This window comes from Neltuma alba, unplaced genomic scaffold (assembly GCF_004799145.2).
Source record: "Neltuma alba isolate B1F8T4 unplaced genomic scaffold, ASM479914v2 tig00012680_pilon, whole genome shotgun sequence".
In the NCBI taxonomy this organism is placed as follows: domain Eukaryota; kingdom Viridiplantae; phylum Streptophyta; class Magnoliopsida; order Fabales; family Fabaceae; genus Neltuma; species Neltuma alba.
In genome coordinates this window covers 119,511-135,811 of record NW_021637110.1, presented here as the reverse complement: position 1 = coordinate 135,811, position 16,301 = coordinate 119,511, and the positions used below count along the sequence as shown (strand labels likewise).

Here is a 16,301-nt window from a genome sequence, read left to right as displayed (position 1 = left end):
TGTCAATTCTAGGTACGTGTTTTGTTTCTTTCAGTAAGAATTTCTTGTTACTTAAAGTATGAATGAGACCCTCCCTAGAAATGGGGTGATTTGTCCTCCTTTTTTATTCATTTTCCTTTTAACCCTGTAATTTTCATTCAAATAAAAATACATCGTACTCTGATGACATTTATGTCTTCTTGAGTCATAAGCTGAAGAGTGGTGTTGATCAAGTTTTTTGCGTTTGAGAAACTCAAGAAAATAGTACCAGATGATGAAGATTATCTTAATGATACTTCTGCTTCTTGTTACCATATTTTGCCCCGGTCCAATCATGAATCCATGATTGGATCGCAAGACAGTATTGTGCATCAAAGGAAATAATCCATCAACAAATCTTATGTTCCTTCAATATGGTTGCTTAAATCTCAAGTTTACTCAATTATTTTACAAAACCAAAGCAAGAAGTAGGCTTCCAAAACTCATTATTTTGCACGTTTCTATTAGGTTTGTGATTATTAGGCTTATTTAAGTATAAAACAACTTATGATGGTAAATATATACTGCCTCTGTTCCTAAATATTCCTAAATGTGAGACTTATTTTGTAGTTTAATACAAAACATAAAGAAGTTTCATTGGGAAAACTAATCCAACAATACTTGTAGTTTTAATATGATTTTGAATTCCTCCAGTGAGCAGTTAGCAACAAACTCTTCAATTCCCCAACATCTCTCCCTCCACCACTCTTTCAGAATTCAGGAGAGTTGGGCGATACCATCTTGGGGGAGTTTTTGGACTTAATAATGGCTTTGTATAATGGAAACAAGCAAACGTAGATGGTTACTTTCATTGCCTCTGTTTTTTGCACAAAATAAAAAAGAGGTAAAGAATAATATGGCAGCAGCAAATAATTTCTTATATGGCATATTCTTTATCGAGTTGATTATTAATTCTTCAGTAAGCTGTGGGAGGGGGAGGAATCTTGACTGTAAGAACTAACGGTGCAAATGGTGATTTATGAGCCTTTAAAATGTAAGGGCCGCACTAAAAAAAGAGATAAATTATAAGCACTTTCAAATTAATTTTTTACTCTATCATTTATTATAAGGTTCAAGTAATCGAATTGCATGACTTAATAAAACTATTAAGAAAGTCAAAAGCAGGAAATATATTTTTTATTTCAAATATATCCTTGCTTAAAAGTGGCTAGGTGAGACTTAGAGAGAGAGAGAGAGAGAGTGTTTTGGGAAAAAAATAATGAGTATATTAATAAAGGCAAAATGGTAAAAATATATTTAATATTTAAAAGGGTATTTCGTAACAAGAAATGAATCAATGCAAGGATTTGAATATTATAATAAGGGGTGGATGTAGTATAATTCACTCGCACACTCTAAATATTTCAAATTACTCCAAAGCCCAAATAGTCTGTTTGTTGGCCATTTTCTCATCCTTTGTATTAGTCTCCACATGGCTTTTCTGATCCATATGATTATTGGGCCTTTTCGGTGATAGTGAACCACAATGAGCTTCAAGATTCAGTACAACTCTGCTTAGAGATGGCAAACTGTCTTCGTAAAATATTTGTGAGTTTTGGTCCTTTTGGAATCCTTTGGAGTTTCTTCTCATTCTCAAAGGGAAAAACGACCTACATCTTCCAAAGATTTGCAGCCTCACAAGAAAAATACTACCTCCAGTCTTTAATATAGTAGCTAAAAACTAATTTGCAAATATCAAGAAAATTAGTTTAGCTAATTATTTATAGTAAATATGTGTTATCTTTCCTAAAATATTATTAGTAATAATGTGTATTGAAACAATTATTGTAATAATCATATATATTACTTTGTGGCAAAATAGATAAACATGAGAAAAAAAGTGAATTGGAATCTTATATCTATGACTAAAATGAATATCCAACTTGTTCTTATATTAAAAACAAAAGGTTGTATATAGTTTATGAGTTCAAGGGATTTTCCTATCTAGTAAAGTTAGTAATTAGAAATTAGACTCTTGAAGAGGGTACGTTGTCACGAGTCTTTCATAAGTGAGTTCTCCCAGCTCATAGGATAATTTGTTGGAATTGAATTTTTTATTTTAGCTGGCACTTTGTTCCTCTTTCTTTGAATGTGAATCCGAGGAATAAATTGGAAATTAAGAGAGGAATGCTCTGGTCTTCGCCTTCTTCCATTGGATTCCAAAGCGAAGCAACGTATAGTAGGGGACTCGTAAGTCGTGCAGCCTAGAACACGATGATAAAATAAAAGCAAGTCTTTCCAAAGTCTTTTTGGGGTTTTTCTCAAGCGAAGCAACGTATAGTAGGGAGTCATGAGTCGTGCAGCCTAGAACACGATGATAAAATAAAAGCAAGTCTTTCCAAAGTCTTTTTGGGGTTTTTCTCACATATACATACTTATAAAAGGTAAAATCGAATCTAACAAAGCATTGAGGTAGGGTCACATGGTTCTATCCTTCAGCAAAGTGGAAGACAGTAGTTCCGTCCGTAACACGGTTTGAAACTTAAACGCGCAAAGACTGAAGAAAAGAGAAGACTTGAGCTCACTCCCACCATTTTTATTTCTCATTTTTACTCCATTTTTCTTTCTATAAAATTTGCTGGATCGGGGTGTTTGGTTTAGTTTTTCAAAAGTAATTCTATACAGTGTTTGAGATAAGTATATGAGAGGAGTTTTGTTTTGATTTACATGAAAGTACTTTTTTTAAGTGCTTCTAAGGTATTTCAAATGCTGGCCATAGCCACATGCGTAATGATAGAAAATGATTTCGCAGGGTGGGATGCAATTTGATGGATTTCCTAATGAAAAATTCTCTTGCATAGGATTGGTGAGAGTGCTCTTTAATATTTTGCCCAAATCAGGCATTGATCTTCTCATACTTCAGAGAACTAGGTGAATGAGATTGAGTTTCCATCTTCCTCTTAAATCTGAAAATAAATTTAAAACTTATAATAAGAACTCGAGAGAGTAACTTAAGTTTTTTTCAAATTTTTGTTGATACAAAAAAGCTTAGGTGAGTTGGATCACGAGGATTTATTAGGGTTAATACATGCTTTCAGATTCAAAGAGTGCTTATAGAGATATTTACAGATCACCCATCAACAAGATTTTTATATTAGTAGTGAGATTCGAACTCATGACCTTATAAGTTAGGAGTCAACTCGTCACTAAATAGACCAACCACTACAAAAAAAAAACAACTAATTAGCGACGAAAAAAAATTCTGTCGCTAATTTGCGATGGAAACAAATTCCGTCACTAATTTTTGACGGAATTGTGATGGAAATTCCATCGCTAATCCGTCATTAATTCTGTCACTAAATAAAAAATTCCGTCATTAAAAACATTTTTTTGTAGTGAACTCTTGTTAGTTAGTTTTTTATAGAATTGAACTCTCAAAGAAAAATGTTGTTACAAGTCACACACTTGGGAGTTATCTCACCTAATATATTAGTCTTTTAGAATTAAACTCCGCCTTGAAAATTATGATAGGTTCCTCCGTCTTTGAATGTGAATCCGGGGAATATCCTGGAAATTGAGAGAGGGATGCTTTGGTTTCCGCTCGCTCTGTCTTATGACAAAAAAGTAAGAAGGAAAACCCATTGAAACACTGACACAGGGTCACATGGTTCTGTCCTTCAGCAAAAGGGAACAGTGTGGTCCCGTCCGTAACACGGTTTCAAATTTGAACTCCCAAAGACCGAAGAGAGGACAAAGACTTGAGCTCATTCCCTCCACTTTCCTTCTCACTGTTTCTCCATTTTTCTTTCTATAAAATTTGTACCAGGCTGCTGGGCTTCATCTTATATCAGGTCGGTCGGAATCGAACAAATCTTTCGATATTATTTCCTCTTCCAGGTTTCCACTTTCTCCCTCTCTCCTTTCTACATTTATGATCACCGAAATGACCTGTTTAGATCTGTGAAATTTTGCTTTGAAATTATGCGTGAAGAGTGAATGAATCTTGCGTTAAGAAGAACCTTGTCTGTTGATGTTTCTATTATATCTTGTTTTCTTCAGTGAAATGGATTGTTTCTGTTATAGATCTTCGAGCATTTTGTGATTTTGAATTTTTACTTTATTTGTTTTAATATGCCCAATGCCTATCTCAAGGCTTTGCATTGGACTGATTGCTGCATTCTTCGTTGAAGCTCCTATTATACATGTACTATTCTTTCTGTTTTTGTGTTTTTACTTTTGTTTGTGTTCAGATTCCAAATCCTTGCGATGGCGCGTGATGCTGATGGAGTTGGGTGTTCTTCAAGCTCTTCTGGTTCAACTAAGAGAAGGAAGTATGATGTGTTTTTGAGCTTTCGAGGGGAAGATACTCGGAAAAATTTTACTGATCATTTGTATGCTGCTTTAAAACGTAAAGGATTAAAAACTTTCCGGGACGAAGAAGAACTTGAAAGGGGAGAATCTATTAATCCAAGTTTAGTACAAGCAATTGAAGAATCTCGTTCTACAATTATTGTGTTCTCCCCAAATTATGCTTCTTCAACTTGGTGTTTGAATGAGCTTCAAAAGATCCTGCAATTAAAGGAAGAGACAAGTCTTCAAGTATTTCCGATATTTTACGGTGTAAATCCTTCTGATGTTAGGAAACAAAAGGGAAGTTTTGCAGATGCCTTCATAAGGCATGAAGAAAGATTTGCCGAAGACAAAATAAAGGTGCAAAAGTGGAGAGATGCTTTACAAAAAGTTGCTTCTTTATCTGGTTGGGACTCCAAAGATCAGTAATTTTCACTTCTCTCAATACTTATCATCTCTCTTTTTTGATTGAAAAATAAGGACGTAGATATTCAAGTATACTCTAAATTATTGTTTCATCGAGGTTTTTTCTTATGGCAAACCGCATCTCGTATTGAGGAGATTGTGGGATCTATTCCCTAAAGGATAGGGGTCTCTTGTGTCGGGCGAGTGAGTAGGTCCCTCCCTAAAATGGGCAGGACGTGGAGGTGGATTGTTTGGAGCTTTAACTGATAAATATTATAAATGCCATTTGCTTAAAATTAGAATACCTTAATCCATTTTATTTTAATTACACTTGCTTTTTTACCTATTTGAAAACATAGTTAATTTTGTAAAGAATAATTTAAAAAGATATTTTTTAATTAAAATTTGTACTAAAATAATATTTATTTACTACTTTATCCTTCATCATACTAAATTCCTAATTTTGGATAAAAATTATTTTGAAGAATTTAAATGTTTTCTCTTTCTTTCTCTTAATTATCTCTTGCAAATAAATATTTTTCTAATGTTTTTATCAGATTGGGATAAAAGCTTAAGTAATTTAATTATTATGGATATTAAAAAGTTTATTAAGAATTTCAATAATTCCTTTAATAAATGTACACTTCACTAAATGTTTTTATAGATTCACTCTAAAAAATGCGTTTATAAATGTTTATTACAAAAATAGTCTAAAAATTTTAAATTACGAATTTAAGTTATTAATATAATCTCTCAAACTCAAATTATTTATTATATGTATTATGAATAAAATAAGCTTTTGAAATATGATCTTAGACATTTAAAAAAAATCTAAACATATATATCAATACATGTAATGAAAAAAAAAATTATACAATTTCATTATATAATCAAAATTAATAATTAATTAACCTGATGACATATTAGAATGTTTGAAAACATATGCAGTAGAATGATTTCCCATTATAAAAAATTATGTTTTTGACAAATATAAATATTTAAATAATTTTTATGCTAAATAAAGATATTTTGTTCAAAGCAAAGGCTTAAAAGTTAAATTTAACCATCAACTAAATAACTATTAGATAGATAAAAATAAAATCTCAAATATAGAAGAGAGATTTGTGTAAGATATATTGCAATTTGAAAGGAGGCTTAGGTATGTTTTTAAAAAATATGCTATATTTCTTTAATTAAGATAAAACAGAAAGGTGATTAGTAATTGGAGAAACTAATACAATAGTTCTTATAGTTTTGTCTGATTTTGAGTTAGGTCCTAGTTTTTTTTTCTTTTTATGAAATTTTTATAATTTATTATATTAAATGGGCAAGTCTTTCTGTTAAAAATACTCTCAACGCTGTTAATGCTGCGTGACATGACATTAAAAAGGCTTGCTTTCTCTTTCTTTCCAATGCCAATAATGAGCTTTTTCTTTCTCTTTGTTCCACGTAGAAGCTTGTGGCCATCTCTCTCTCTCTCATTAATCAAAGGCCAACCACACCAGTCGATAAGGAGAAGAAAAGCTCTTTCTTAAACTATATTCACACATTCGAAGTCAGCTCATTGAAAAAGTTGAAAACATCTCCATATTTGGCATTTCACTGCTCGGCTTCACATCGACGTGGTTAAGATGCTTCTAATATCATTGAGGTGTATGAATTTGTTTACATATATATCCCCAATGGCATAGAAGCAGTGCATTGATGCTAATGGAGGGGTGAATACAATTTAGGCCTTTCTTATCCTTGTCGGCGTGAGACTGGTGTGGTTGGCCCTTGAGGGATGCGAGAGAGAGAGAGAGAGAGAGAGAGAGAGCCGCAAGCTTTTACTAGAAGAGAAAGCAAGTCCATGCAGCCTTTTCAATGCCATGTCACCACAACATTAACCGCCTTGGGAGCATTGTTAACAGCAGAACTTGTTCATTTAATGTAATGAATTACTCTTCTAGTCCTATTTATAGGAGAGAGAGAAAATATTTTTTAGTTTTGTTTATAGGGTATTGAGAAATTTTTTTTGTATAGATATTCAATGTTATCCTTCATTTATTATTGTGTTAACTTTATTTACATGATGTATAATATATATTAAATAGGGATAAAGTTAGAAAGTTATTTAATTTTAAATGAGAGTTAATGAAATTTAAAGTTTTTCTTAGTCTGTGTAAAACATATTAGAAGTATCTTAGAAATAGGATCAAAGGAGTACAAAAGTTCCATAAAAAGGGGAAAAAAAACTAGAAAGACCTGATTTAAAATCAGATAAAACTATAAGTAGTGCTAAATTATATTTTCCTTAGTATTTCACCCATTTTATTTCATTATAGACTTGTATTTTTAGTTGTTGGTAAAATAGACTTGCAACCTAGGCTGTAGGTGATCTAGGTTTTCCAACTGAATTCAATTAATGATAGAATCCTGAAATGGTCATTTTCTTGAATATATATTAGTAAAATTAGATAATAATAATTATTATGTAATTCAACAATTAAAAACTTAATATGAATAATTTATAATTTCTCTAAATTTTGAAATTTCATTGTTTATTAATAAATAATTAATAGTTGTTATTATTTTTTGATAGTTGAAGACGTTACCGTACAGCATTAGATTTTAACTCTTGTGAAATGTTGCTTGAATAAAATTAAGAAAAACTATTCAAATAATAAAATGTATTGCCAAAAAAAAAAAAGGAAACTCAACCTATAATGTATTAATTAAGTGACTTCAATATCTAGGAGTTATACTAAAGTGTATGGACACACACACACATAATCATGTATATCTGCAAATAATTATCTCCTATCCTCACTAAGTCAAACTAAGGTTCACGGAAAACTTAAGATTGCTACATTTGTGGTCATGTTTATCTTTATATCTCATTTTAAGTATTTTTTTTTATTGTTTATGCAAGAACTTTAAAATTCAATTGACTTAAAACCATCACGCTATTTTCATGTCCAAAAAAAATCATTTTATAATTTTATTTTCATATACAGGTATGAAAGCGAATTCATTGAAAACATTGCTGAAAAAATGGAGTCAAAGTTACGTGATAAATCAGCATCTGGTCATGGCAAATTAATTGGAATTGAGCCAAAATTAGATGAATTGAAGTCAATGGTAGCAAGGGAATCAAAAGGAGTTGAGTTTATAGGAATATGGGGCACAGGCGGCGTGGGCAAAACAACTCTTGCTAGAGCCTTTTATGAGCAAGAGCGGCAGCGCAAAAACTTTGAGACTCACTGCTTCCTTGATAATATTAGAGAGGCATGGGAAAAAGAAGGTTTGATTTCATTGCTAAGAAAACTTCTTTCGTCTCTAGAAAAAAAGAGTATGGAAGTGGCTGATTCTTATGAAGGAATGGAGTTAATAAAGAGAAAGTTGACTGACAGAAAAATTCTACTTGTCCTTGATGATGTGAGTGATCCTAGCCAACTTGAAAATTTGGCTCCAAAGCAAGGATGGTTCAGCGAAGGGAGCATAATAATAATAACAACTAGGGATAAGCATTTGTTATCATCACACGGTGTATCTGCTGTGTATGAATTCAAATTATTGAGCGATAAAGAGTCTCTTGAACTTTTCCTTGAAAAAGCTTTTAAAGAAGAGCATCCTAATGAAGGTTATTTGAAACTTGCTAGAACCGTCATTGAGTATGCTAGAGGCCTTCCTTTAGTGCTCACAGTGTTAGGTTCATCTCTTTGCAAAAGACCTATAGAGGAATGGAAGGATGAACTAGCTAAGCTCAAGAAAATTCCTCCAAAGGACATTTTGAAGATACTTCGGGTGAGTTTTGATGGACTGGATGATCAGCAGAAAACCATATTCTTGGATGTTGCTTGCTTTTTCAATGGGATGGACAAAGATCATGTCATACAAATTTTAGAAACTTTGGATAAGGGTATTCGCCCAGAAACTGAGATAAATGTTCTCATTAAGAAATCACTAATAATTAGTTATGAAGGGCATTTGTGGGTGCATGAAATTCTCCGAGATATGTGTAAATATATTATCTATCAAGAATCACCTTATGATGCCGGCAAGCGTTCCCGGATATTGTCTTTGGAGGATGCCAATCACGTACTAAAAGGAAATAAGGTGACATTATTCCAACGTTCTTTTGTTTATGTGCTTTTTAATGTCAATATATTCCATAACTTTCACATACATTTTGACCTTGGCTTGTTGTTTTACAGGGGACAGAAGCAATTCGAGGAATAGCGCTAACATTGGAAAAGTCATGTGATGCATTCTGGGATCCTGAATCCTTCTCAAAGATGAGTAATCTTAGGTTACTTACGATTTCAAGTCCCTCACATGTTTCACATTGCCAATTAAATCTTCTGCATGGGCTCAAATCCCTTTCTAGTGACTTGAGAGTCATAGAATGGGTGAGGTATCCATTATTTTATTTGCCCAATCAGCCTCAACTCTATGAGCTTGTAGTACTAAAAATGCAGCACAGCAAATTAAAAAAACTTTGGAGAAGAACACAGGTAATTACGATCCTTTCATTTAAATTCTTTCTCCATAACTTAATAAATTATAATTATAATTAATGTTTAGTTTTGAGGACTGTTTTCAATTTTTCTATTGTTAGTCTCTCCCAAGCCTGAAGTCCCTCGATCTATCTCATTCAAAATGCCTCATCGAAGTCCCAAATTTTGATGGAATTCCTCATCTTGAAAAGTTGATTCTTGAAGGGTGTTCTAACTTGGTTGAAATTCACCCCTCTCTTGGGCAACACAAGAAACTTGTCACTGTTGACTTGAAAGATTGCAAAGAAGTTAAAACCCTTCCAGAAAAATTTGAGATGAATGGCTTGGAGACTTTTATTCTATCGGGTTGTTCAAAAGTTAGAAAACTTCCTGTGTTTGGAAAAGATATGACACGTCTATCTAAGCTTGATTTAGAGAAGACTGCTATAGCCAAACTACCTCAATCGTTGGGCAATTTGATTGGTCTTGTTAAATTAAATTTGACGAACTGCAAAAAGCTGGTCTGTCTTCCATGTAGTGTTAGTAAGTTGAAAGCTCTGAAAGTTATCAAAATGTCTCAATGCTCAAAGTTTTCAAGGCTGCCAGAGAACTTGAATGAAAATGAAGCTTTGGAAAAGCTGGATTTGAGTCTCATTGCTATACAAGGGTTATCATTTAGTGACTACAACGGTGAAGCACAATCTTCATCATCGTGGAGTTGCTTATCCCTTCTTCAAAGGCCTTCAAGCTCCAACAAGTTTTTGTTGCCGCCGTCTTTGTCATTCTTGAAAGAATTAGACTTAAGGTTTTGCGGTCTCCATGATGGATCACTTCCTGATGACATCAGCAGGTTATCATCATTGGAAATTTTAAATCTAAGTCAAAACAATTTCATTGACTTACCATCTGGCCTCATTTCCAATCTCTCGAAGCTTAAATGTATTGGTCTCTTTTATTGTCCAAGGCTTCGGTCTTTGCCGCAACTTCCGTCAAATCTATCACTTGTGTGGGCTGATTGTTCTTCATCAATGAAACATTACGGATGTGCACATCAATTATGGGATTTTATTGAATCATTTCAACCTCAGGTTTATTTTATTTGTCTTTACTTGTTCTTTCACCTCAATCATCTTACTTCTTTAACATGGAAAATTGTTTCTTATAGGTTCACAACCATTTAAATTTGGAGTCAGCATTTATAACAGGGTATTCAGAAACTGTGAGTTTTTAGAATTACTTATTGTTTTTCTTAATTTCTTTGACAGTAAATATCTAGTTTATTTTACTTGTACATATATATTACCATTTTTTACGTGTGAATCAACATACTTCTCATACAAGCAATATGTGTTTTTTTTTTGGTTCCAGTTTTATTACCTCAGGCATTGTACTCGCCTATTAACAATTCTAGGTAGCGAAGTTCCATCATGGTTTTATAATCAAAACTACTTTTGTGAGAAAGAATTCCGGTGGTGTCCAAATGTGTCGTTCATGATAAATATATCCCCTGATTATTGTGGTTCACGTGAATGGTGGGGCATAGCCATATGCTTAGTCATAGAACACGATCTCACATTTGGAGAGGGGTGGGATGAAATTTGGTGGAGCTGCAGATTTCGTAATGATGAATCTCCAAACTGGTATTACGCACATGATTCTTCTTTCCATACGGTCTGGACTCCTAGGCTTTTTGTGAGATATATTCCTTGTTCCTCTTTGGTTGTCAACGGACTTCAAATGGTATTTTTCTCTAAGAATGCAACGGAAAATAAGTCACCAAGGATGAAAATAAGCAAGTGTGGGTGGCGATTGGTGTGTAAAGAAGATGTTGAAGCTTGGCGAAGAACAAGGGACGAAGGCTGTAGTATCATCAATAACTACATGAAGATTGATCCAGACATCAACAATGGAGGTTATAGTCCCTCGCCGAGACGTGATGATATTATTGTAGAAGCAGATGGCGCCTATTCTCAGTTAGATGACAAAGCAGCTTGTGGAGGCATTCTTAAAGATGGCCACAATTGTATGAAGGAGGCGTTTCTTCTGAAATTAAGTGGTGGAGATACCCTCACAGCCAAACTATGGGGTTGCTTGATGGGTCTCAAAAGAGCTTGGGACGCTGGTATTGGAGATGTTATCTTGAGAAGCGACTCCGCTGAGGCTGTTCGATTGATCAAATTTGAAGTCCCTGAGACGCACAAGGATATTGCTCTCATCATGGAAATCAAAGGGATGCTAGAGTGGGATTGGTTTGTGGATATCCAGGTCTTTCACAGGGACGGCAATGGCATTGCTTATTTACTTGCTAAAAGAGCACTTAATGGAGCAATGGGTCTGCAAATACTGGGCCCCAGGACAATGATGAAAATATTACAGGCCACTGATGTTATACAACCTGAAGTTGAGAAAGATGGAGGTTATACTCAATGCTCCAGACATCATGGTCAGTTCGTTGTTGAAGAAGATGAGTCTATACTTCCAAGGTACGTAGATCAACCCTTCTGGTTTTAGATTAAAATTTATATTTTATATTAATGCATGCTTGATGGATATTTAAAATTTTCCTGGATACATTAATTTAATATAATCTATAAAGAAGGTTTTTACGTCATTTGTATGTATTAAGGACTATAGAAAAGGATTTAGGGGGAAGTGTTAAGATATATACGATCCAATGGCCATAGGTCAACTATCTATTATGCATATTATCCGGTCTTGTTTTGTTGTAAGCAAGTGCGAATGGCCTGTGTTGTGTAGAAATGTTCAAAGATGGCAAAAATCCTGTAATGGCCATAAAAGTAATGTAAAATACAGCCTCCTATTCTTAATCTAATAGTTAGTTAGAGATTGAATTTTGTCCTAAATTCATTTTGTCTCTTAAATTTATTATTTTTCCTCCCCTAAAAGATCCCTATTGGTCATAAGGCATCGTTTCCTTCAAAGGATAGTTCTAGTGGACATGATTAAAAAGAGTAATTTAGAAAAGTTAACACATATTTGTTACAATTAACCAACTTAACTAATTTTTTTAATCTCTTTAAATTAGTTATCTAGCTCTCATATTAAAAATCAGAGGTATTAATTATTTAATATTTTGATTATGCGTTGTAAATTTTTAATAAGGTCAATTGGCAGTCTAGGACAAACGTTTTTATGGTTTGCTGTGAATCCTACCGATGCATGAGAGAAGCTTTTATCATTTTGTGCGTGTATATAAATGTTTTCATGATAATTTTCTCGGCTTGTTACGTTGAAGGGAGAGGAGAAAAAGAGAGAAGCAACCTATGGAGAATTAGAAAAAGGGCATCTCAGCCGCACTTCCTGTCAACCTCCATCCTCCTTATATTCAGTGCCGGTGTGGTTGCGCCGTTGTCCGTCCGCCGTCGGCCTCTTCTTTGCTTACTATTCTTGAGAAATCATCGTCATTTTTGTCCTCCCGCAGTTGCCGTCCGTCACCTTGATGGTGTGAGGTGAGCAGTTCGCCCTCTGTGTGTGCTCCTCTGTTCCTCCACATCTCTGTTTTGCTCATTAGGTGTGCCCTCTGTTCTCCTACAAATGCCATATTAAGAATTCCTCGTTTTTTTAAATTTTCAGGGGAGAATTACTATGAAATTCTAAGTAAGGAATATAATCATTAAAGTCCTAGTAATAATATGAGCAGCTTGCAATGACATATAGTAAATGATAATTACTTATTTATCATTAAGACTAACTGATAATTATTTTTTCTTTGAGATTTTATTGTAATTCTTCCTTCTTTTTAATTTTGCGATTTTCTTTCAAATAAAAATGCATCGCATCCACTAGTGACATTTATATCTTCTTGAGTCATAATCTGAGGAGTGACGTTGATCAAAATTTGGATGTCAGTTTACGAAAAAGGAAACAGTACGATATGATCAAGATCGTAATTACTATTTCCCCTAGTCCAATCATGATTCGATGGCAAAGCCTTATTGCGCATCAAGGGAAATAATCCATCAATAAATTTTACATTATTCCTTCAACATGGATGCTTAAATCTCTCAAGTTTACGGAATATGATCATTTCGCAAACTCAAAACAAGAAGCAGAGTTTCAAAACTCTTGTTATTTTGCACATAATGTCTCTAATAAATTTGTGATTATTAGGCTTATTTAAGTTAAAAAAAGAAAAAGAAAACTTAGGATGGAAAATATGCATGCCTGGCTGCTATACATAACTCTATGCAAAAGTTGATACTGTAGATGACTAATTTCTGCATAATTTTTTTATTCTGAGTAGAGAGGTTTCAAATAGCAAAAGTATAATTATATGAAAATATATAATAAATTTAATATAATTTCCACACAAAGCTACTCTGCACCATTTTTTGCCAACAAAATATCTTTTTTTGCTTGAATCAGAGTGATCACTTTCACAACAAATTAAGGTTAATGACTCAAAATTTGATGTTTTAAATATAATTTCCACAACACAAAGGCTAGATATTATTAGAGGGTGCAATGATTTTAGCTTGAAGCGTGTCTTTAATAATGATTGATGTGGTGCTTTGTCTTCAAAACCGCAGCTACATGAAGCTGCCATATAAAACGCTCTCATAAGTTTTAAAAAGAAAAAAATAAATAAAAGGATCAATTATGCTTTAAACAACACAGGGAGTCAGAAACAAGGACACAAACATAAAAGGCAATATTGCTTCATACATCAAGCCCAATACCACCGTAGAAAAAAACCTGATGAACAACAAACACCCGCTAAAGAACAGAGTAAAAGTGTTAAAAAAAAATTTTCATTCATTTAATCTGATATAGGTTCTAAGCTAAATCAGGCTCTTGCATGCGAACCTGTTCAATATCTAAGACACAAAGGAAAACTAACCACAATCATCCCAATAATGTTGTCTTAAAAATTTTCTAATCCTAGAGTCCCTATGTACACTGTTTAGCTTGTTAAAGCCCTCAAGCCTCTCTCCCTCCTCCAGTCTTTCAGAACAGTTGGGTGATACCTTCTTGGAGGAGTTTTTGGGCTTAACAATGGCTTTGTATAATGGAAACAAACAAAAGTAGATGGTTACTTTGTTTGCCCCTGTTTTTTTCACCAAAAAAAAAAAGAGGCAAAGAATAATATGGCGAAAGGAAATAATTTCTCATATAACATATATTCTCTATTCAGTTGAATGTTAACACTCCAGTAACCCGTGACAGGAGGAGGAGGAGGAGGAATCTTGATTGTAAGGACCAACGGTGCAAATGGTGATTTATAAGCTTTTAAATTAGTTTTTCTTTGGCCGAACAATGTAAGAACCGCACTGAAAAAAGAGATAAACTACAAAGACTTTTAAATTAGTTTTTTTTCCAAAAAGTATTGCATAACTTAAAAAAACTATTAAAATTAATTAAAAGTAAGAGATATACTTTTTATTTTAAAAATATCTTTATTTGTAAGTAGTGAGAGTAGGGGGAAAATGATGAGAGAGAATGTATGAAAAAAATAATGAAAGAGCACATTAACGAAGGGTGAAATGGTAAAAATATATTTAGTATTCAGACAAATCTAAAAGATATTTTATAAAAAAAAATGAACCAATGCAAAATTTAAATCTTACAGTAAAAAATGGATGGAGTATAGCGTACTCGCATCCTCTAAATATTTCTCATTACTCCAAAGCCCAAAGTGCAGTCTGTTTATTGGCCATTGTCTCATCGTTTGTGTTAGTCTCTAAATGGCTTTTTTGATCCATTTGATTATTGGGCTTTTATATTCAGTATGGCGCTGTAAAGGGACAGAGGAAAATGTGTTTAGTTGATTCACTTTCTAGTTTCTACTACTTCCACTTTCAGTTTCCTTTGCCCGAGACTTCTCATTGCCTTGTCCAAAGCCTCCAGAATGATGCTACGATTTGCCTCCCATGCCATTAAATAAAAGGACCCAAAAAATAAAAAAAGGAAAAAAAGGTTAATCTTTCAACTCCGCATTTACCTGGCATGCCAACTTGGCAATAATAACCAAAATGAGCCGATTGTTTGAGCGGATTAAAAAAATTTCACTGCTTCGCTTTTATTTTTTAGAGATGACAGACTGTCTTTGTAAAATATTTGAGAGTTTTGGAATAGTTTAGAGTTTCTTCTCATTGTCAAAGGGAAAAACCACATACATCTTCCAAAGACTAGTTTCTCTATCTTATTTCCTTACCCAAAACTGGGGGCCACAAGTTTGCAGCCTCACAAAGAAAATACTACTACCGGTTTTTAAGATAGAAGCTAGAAAACTAATTTGTGAATATTAACTAAATTAGTTTAGTTAGCTATTTGTAGTAAATATATGTTATCTTTTCTAAAATATCCTTAGTAATTATGTGTATTGAAACAATTATTGTAATCATCATAGAGATTACTTGGAGACAAAATAGATAAATATGAAAAATAAAGTAAATTAAAGTTTTATATTTAGAACTAAATTGAATTTTCAATTAGTTTTTATATTAAGAACATGAGATACTTAATGGTTTATAAGTTATAAGAGGTTTTTTTATCCAATAAAGCTAGGGTTTAGAAATTAAACTTTTGAAGAGGGTGTATTGTTATGAGTCTTATATAGGTGAATTCTCTCACCGCATAGGCTAATTTGTTGGGATTGAACCTTTTTTTTTTGAAGCTTGCGTTTTGTTCCTCTTTCTTTGAATGTGAACCCGAGGAGTAAATTGGAAATTAAGAGAGGAATGCTCTGGTCTTCGCTTCTTCCGTTGGATTCCAAAACAAAGCAACGTATATTAGGGGACTCATAAGTCGTGCAGCCTAAAACACGATGATAAAATAAAAGCAAGTCTTTCCAAAGTCTTTTTGGGCTTTTTCTCACATATACATACTTGTAAAATCGAAGCTAATAAAGCACAGAGGTAGGGTCACATGGTTCTGTCCCTCGGCAAATTAAAATGGAAAGCAGTAGTTCCGTCCGTAACGCGGTTTGAAATTTGAACGCGCAAAGACTGAAGAAAAGAGAAGACTTGAGCCCATTCCCACCACTTTCCTTGTTACTGTTTCTCCATTTTTCTTTCTATAAAATTTGTACCAGGCTGCTGGGCTTCATCTTATATCAGGTCGGTCGGAATCGAACAAATCTTTCGATAT

The 16,301-nt window shown here is 33.5% G+C and overlaps 1 protein-coding gene across 1 annotated transcript; it reads left to right on the top strand.

Moving 5' to 3' along the window:
* Positions 1–3,777: 3,777 nt before the first annotated feature.
* LOC114729803 (TMV resistance protein N-like) lies at positions 3,778–11,702 on the top strand. The gene is made up of 7 exons (XM_028916841.1): positions 3,778–3,855; positions 4,209–4,733; positions 7,710–8,793; positions 8,910–9,104; positions 9,314–10,279; positions 10,357–10,410; positions 10,560–11,702. Exons 2-7 carry the CDS (start codon positions 4,225–4,227, stop codon positions 11,700–11,702), a joined length of 3,951 nt encoding a protein of 1,316 aa, XP_028772674.1. The 5' UTR covers positions 3,778–3,855; positions 4,209–4,224.
* Positions 11,703–16,301: the final 4,599 nt, after the last annotated feature.